Below are 6340 nucleotides of genomic sequence, written 5' to 3'. Positions count from 1 at the left end.
TTAATTCTCTAACTTAAAATTTTAACAAATCAATCCCCCCAAAAAAGTTCAATGTTTCATAAAATCACTCAAAAAAAAAAGAAAAAAAGAAAATAAAAGCAAATAAAAATCCAATATTCCAGCACCTGGGTAAGTATTACACAGTACTAGGGAATGTCTGGTCGCTTGTTTCTTATCTACATACAGTAGCCTTACAGTAAGACAGTACCAGTTAACTGAGAGGTATATCTTTACATGACTGTTAAGCAGTTTTTGAAATTGGTAGAATGATCTAACTTAAGATACGGAACAGGAGGTAGAAGTGTTTATTCTATAGGTTGTATAACTGTGTTTTTGGAATTTGATTGTAATATATAATGAGTTAGTCATTGGTAACATAACTGTTATGAGCCAAATGTTATCCTTAAAGAGTATACATAACCTTAACATCTATATGGTCTAGACATTTAAATGGACACAATATTTGAATTCTTCCAACAGTGCGTCTAAATTCATAAAACTTATTAACTGTATCAACAAAACAGATGCTTTCGAAGAGAAACAAAGGTGAGTAGACTTCAACCATCGTCAATAATGAAAAAGGCTTATTAGTTTATATACACACACACACGTGTGAGTGTGTGTGTATGTATGCATATATGTATGTATATGGAAGAATAAAATTTGGAAAAATGCAGTGAGACGAACGAAAAACAAGGAAAAAATAGCATCATAAGCATATATCTTTTATTTTAACATTGAACTATGCCTGTACAAGATCATTTATGAGTGTTCTATGTAAGGATGCGTACGATCAGGTTTATTCTGAAAACACCAGTGACATAAAGAAACCTTGTTCTTCTCACAAAAGTTGCGTTACCTTGTAACTGCAATTTTCGCCGTGATAATGAAGAGCAATAAAGGTAAATGCATATGAAAAATAAATTTAGTTCAGTAATGGTGAGTGTTTACTGCTTCGTCTGTCAGTTACTAAATTGCCATTAGCGGGTAAAAGCTCGGTTGCTGATTAACCAAGCCCAACTGACCTAGTCCTGTTAACCGCATGGTGATGTCACTCTCATGAAGTCTGAACGGAACGTTGCTATATAAGTCTTCTTCCAAAGAGAACAGGCATCAGTACAGCCTCAGCGTCTGCACAAATCAACATCATGGCTTTGAAAGTAAGTTGGTTTACCAGTGAGGATGCGTTAACTTTGTTACGAGTCAGGCTTCAGGAATAAGTTGACTTTAGAAATCGATCATTTTCTCGATAAAATATTTGTCTGTTACTTTGGCTTTGAAATTAGAATGACTTTGATTAAGATATATGTATGTACTGAGGAAATAATGACGATGTTATTTGGCCCAAAAGCACAGAATGAATTTATAATGGACTTACAGTTCAGACGTTTTGCTGAATTGGGTAATTTGCCTTTTAAACAAACCATAATTTCTGTTAAGACATTTTGAATATGAGATTAACGTAATTTTTGTATTTCTTTTTAAAGGCCATGTAGAATTATTTTGCAGTGAAGAACGTAATAAGACATATTTGGTCATGCTATTGGCATTAAAAGTGGACTAACTTTACAAATGAATTCAGGTACAGGAGGCAAGAATTATTCGTATACGAAACTGGCTGATATTGAAGGTTAATATTCACAGCTGAGGAACCTTACTGATTGCCTGGTACATTTTGATACGAACTGTTAGGGATATTACTTCTTAACAACTGTCTATGGTTTTTATCTACAGCTTTTCTTCATGGTCCTTGTCATCAGCGGAGTCTTCTGCGAAAAATACAAACCTGATGTTGAGGAACCCCAGGTAAGGACTTGAGATGAACTTTATTATTTTTTATCTCATCAGCAAAATTTATTGTCTATGGTTTTATTTTGTTTTCATTCTGTCCATTAGTGTTTTAAGCAGGTTTAAGGCTGTAGGAGAGTGGCGAAAACTAGTTTAGCGAAAAGTTTGGGAAATTCCACAGGTTCTAGAAAGCGGAGGAAAGATTCTCTCTCTAGAAAAAATATCCAATGATAGTTTGTGAATGAAATATCAGCGCTAGTGGGTCACCACAAGGACAGCAAAGTAGTTATCATTGGCTTGTTAGTTTTTCTAGGCTACGAGTCTCCGATATGCCGTTAGAGTTTGTTGCAGAAATAAACTTAATATAAATTAGAAAAGTATTAATTTACGATATACAGATACTTATTTTCATGTGTACATGCTGTTCAGAATAACAGTTTATGAATATTTAATTTTCACTGTGAATAAGCACTATATCACCTTCAAAATTGTGACCATTTCCTTACTCCTTGCTCTATGATTACAGGGTCCAGCAAAATACAGCTACAAATACGGAGTGGCCGACGCTGAGAGCGGGAATAGTTATGGCCACGACGAAACCAGAGACGGAGACGCCATCCAGGGCTCTTACATCATCCGCCTTCCAGATTCCAGAACCCAGAAGGTGACTTACACCGTCAACGGGGGCTCGGGTTATGTGGCCGATGTCACCTACGAAGGGGAGCCCAAGTACCCTGACGTGCCTCCCAAGAAGGGATACAATTAAACTTACTGTCCTCCACTATGGTTAGTCTAAAGTAGACTCAGATCTTCAGCGCCTAACCTCTTCATTGATTCTCGATTTTTACCTTTCTCTCTCTCTCTGAAAGAATCTGATCATTTATGCTCGCTTGTATATATATTTAATATATGTAAATGAATGAAACATCGAGAGAATAAAGAAATATTGCGATAACTAGCTGTTTTCTTCCTTTACTTTACTTTTGAAATATTTTTTTTATTTTCCTCATAACACCCACTCCGTTATTTTGAAAAACTCGGAAACGCAGCAACTTCTGTGAATGCATAATGCACGCGATTAAATCCGTAAACCGAATGCTAATTTTACTATTCCAGAAATCCGTTATGAAACAATAATTTCCACGGATACTTTTAAATATATATGCACATTAGTATTCCCTTTCATTGGTGAAGAACCCATTATATTTTGCGTACAGTTACATACTGTGGTCATGGTCTGCAACAGTTCAGTTTATAAATGTACATAACTTACTACTGCTGAAATAAAATTCAATTCAGTGCTTTAAGTATAAACGTGGAATTAAAATCCTCGTACGTATGTGCAATTAATTCTATGGATATACGGCAGAAAATGTCTAAAAAATTCTATACACATTTTTAGCCAAATATTTTGAAAGCAACATTTGTAGCTAGTCCATGTTGACTTTATCTCAATGAAGTCAACAAGATTTTTTTTCTTTCTCATTAAGACTACTATATGTTCTGTAATAGATTGCTTACATTATTCTATGCAGGAAGAATATTTTATCACAAGAAATATTGGAAATTTAGAGTTTGCCAGAAACCTGGAAAACTTATCCAAAGGTCCCTATGAGAAGAAATATGTTAGGTTGCTAAACCAAGTAAAATAAAGTTAATGATAGTTAAGGTCATTTCAACAATTTTGCTAAATCTTTCTGTCTTTTACGAATGCTTGATCTGCATAATGAAGCTATGGTACAGAGGAAAAAAGTATCACCCTGGAGAATTGCTTACTTATAAAGAATCAACGTTTGAAAATTATGTAACAAGAACACGATAAAGGATCTTTAAATGGCTTATTTGAATCAACTGAGAAAATATAAAGATCAAAAACATATCATTACGAGTATATAGAAGCCGTCCCCCGCCCCCCAAAATAAGGTGTTCATTGTCGCGGTTTTCTGTAAAATAAATGGATAAATTGAGTTACACAATTCTAATTCAGCTCTGTTGGCTGACTTATTGCCTCTTATATTGTGCAACGAATTTAAGGTCATGGTGCATTTCCCCTCTTTCTTCAAATCAGAAGAGATCTTGACCAGGTTTCATCTGAGAATCCCAGAATCTCATCTCGGGCCATAGCCTTTTTCGCTCTAAATAATCCTGATGACATCCATCATGAGTTCAACATATCTTTGGATAAGAAAACAAACAGAGAGAGAGAGAGAGAGAGAGAGAGAGAGAGAGAGAGAGAGAGAGAGAGAGAGAGAGGCTAGTGCGTGTAAGTTAAGGTATGACCATACTATGGTAAAACATGTCATAGTCACACGTCGGCAGCTTTGCACATACATATCTCAAATGGGTAGAAAACAAGTCAACATCTTTGATTTAAGTGGGGAACGAATCTTTATTACTTGCTGGTTATAGATATAAATCAATTTTTGACTTGTAATTAAAATGTTTATGATGTGTGTGCGATAAGATCTCGGTCTGTGCTTATGACACATTGTACTGAGTGGCTGTAAGTCTTGCGGATTTATTTTCCAGTAATCATCTCTCATTTAGATATAATCCCACTGAGGTTATAAATGAAAAAATGAATAAGATTTCAAATCCCTCAACTGACTAATGCGTGGTTTTTATTGAACTGATCTTATCCGGCTAATGGACGCATGTAAGTTGTAGGATGCGCTCGATATTCTTTTTTTTGGGGGGCGCAAATATGTTCCATCACATAACACTAAAGATCTGAATACTTTAACCTAATTACAAAAGGGAAGGAAATAAAAAATTATGAAACTATTTTGCCGCGGTGTCACATTGTATATTTCGAGCGTGTTTATATTCGCGGTAAAGACGTTTTTGGTTCATTAGAGAATTATTGGTTTCTTTCCTAGGTTGAAAGGTGGTTTTACGTTCGTTCGGAAAATCACGCATTACTTTTAACAGTTACAATGTCTCCAATGGATAAGGACGTTACGGAATGTCATGACACGGAGAGTTTAAAACAATATTGGTAATTACTTTTAGTGTATATATAAATGGGTTTCGGGTTCTAGTGATTGGGATACTCACCTCTCATTCAAGAGGACTTAAGTTTGAGTCTCAGAGCTTTTGGACGCAATGATACCACACGTTAGATTCTGAGTAAGCTCTCTCTCTCTCTCTCTCTCTCTCTCTCTCTCTCTCTCTCTCTCACTGGTTCACTGCCAGGGTGGAGCTGGGACTGAGCAAGCAACCTCATCCTAAAATATAACGTGAGGAGAGAGCCTTCTTCATTCCTCTTACTGAGATTAATTACAAAATGAAAGGAATTTGTCTGAGGATACAAAAACATCACTTTATTTTCTCCCTTCAGGTAGTGAAAATCCCATTTTTTCTTAACAAAGAAATCCCATGACGAGTCCACTAGCGGGGTCCGGCCACCTAGGCACATGCCCCCACCACAAGCATGAAATACAACGACAAAATAATAATATTGAAGATTCAAATAAAAATAGCATTGATGAGAAATATAAGAAAAAGGGAAAAATTAAAAAATCTATTATATAAACTAGCAAACTTACCCATCTGCGATGGGTGATAAAATACGGGTGCAGAAGTGAAAAATTTATATGTACTATTTGTTCAGCAATATTAAAATAAGGGCGATTTTTATACATACCTACTACAGAACCTCTTTGTACACAATATTATCAGTTTGTCCACAACTTAATTTCAAGTTGGCAGAGTCAGTTGCTCTGCTCATCTCCACATACAGTTGGCCATGCGTGAACATGGGTGACGGCAGAAACACACCAACACGATCCAAAGTCTGGCTGCGACTTGTTTGCAGTGAATAAGAAGGCCAGGTTGATGGGAAACTGCCTTCGTCATAACTGGAACGGAAACTGGTCGTCCGAAGGCATCAGAGGAATCCGGGGGATGAACAGACGTTTGCCGGTGTGAGGCCCCGTTGCTATCACTGCTTCAATGACGTGGGAGTTTAGCTCCATAACGGTGTACCTCATTCCGTTGCAATGTCCATTGGCAGGATCGAAATTCCGATGCTACATTACCGAGCAGTACTTCTTCAACGTTATTTTGTGCACTGGCAGTCCCGATAGATTTAAGTTATTCAAATCTTATGGACATTGATGATAATTTTCATCTTCTATTGTGTCCAAGCTGAAATATTCGCGACTTTCTCTGGGGAAGTTGTACAGAAATTATGTATGAAAAATCGTAAAGTAACTAAGTCTACGGGAATAACCGCCTCGTTTCACGGCCAGAAACAGCTCCGTTTCAGGGAATCCCTTCTCACCCCCACCCCCTACAAAGGAGGGGGGTAGGTTGGATGAAACCCCATTACAAACCATCTTAGGGGTCCCCACCATAACCCCGCCAAGTTTCATGCCCATCTGACCAGCCGTTTGGCCTTGATTGAATGACAGACAGACAGACAGACAGACAGACATTACGCCCATTATAGTATTATAATAAAATTTGGAAAACAAATAATAATAATAATAATAATAATAATAATAATAATAATAATAATAATACTAACAACAATCTTAATAATAATGGA

At 36.5% G+C, this 6340-nt stretch overlaps 1 protein-coding gene across 1 annotated transcript; it reads left to right on the top strand.

The window, feature by feature from the left end:
• The first annotated feature begins 1075 nt into the window (after nucleotides 1-1075).
• On the top strand, nucleotides 1076-2743 carry LOC135220211 (cuticle protein 19-like). The gene is made up of 3 exons (XM_064257490.1): nucleotides 1076-1160; nucleotides 1735-1806; nucleotides 2315-2743. The coding sequence occupies exons 1-3, from the start codon at nucleotides 1149-1151 to the stop codon at nucleotides 2552-2554; spliced, it is 324 nt and encodes a 107-aa protein (XP_064113560.1). The 5' UTR covers nucleotides 1076-1148; the 3' UTR covers nucleotides 2555-2743.
• Nucleotides 2744-6340: the final 3597 nt, after the last annotated feature.

This window comes from Macrobrachium nipponense, chromosome 1 (assembly GCF_015104395.2).
Source record: "Macrobrachium nipponense isolate FS-2020 chromosome 1, ASM1510439v2, whole genome shotgun sequence".
Lineage (NCBI taxonomy): Eukaryota > Metazoa > Arthropoda > Malacostraca > Decapoda > Palaemonidae > Macrobrachium > Macrobrachium nipponense.
The sequence above is the reverse complement of the archived record's forward strand: the minus strand, read 5'-3'. Positions and strand labels throughout refer to the sequence as shown.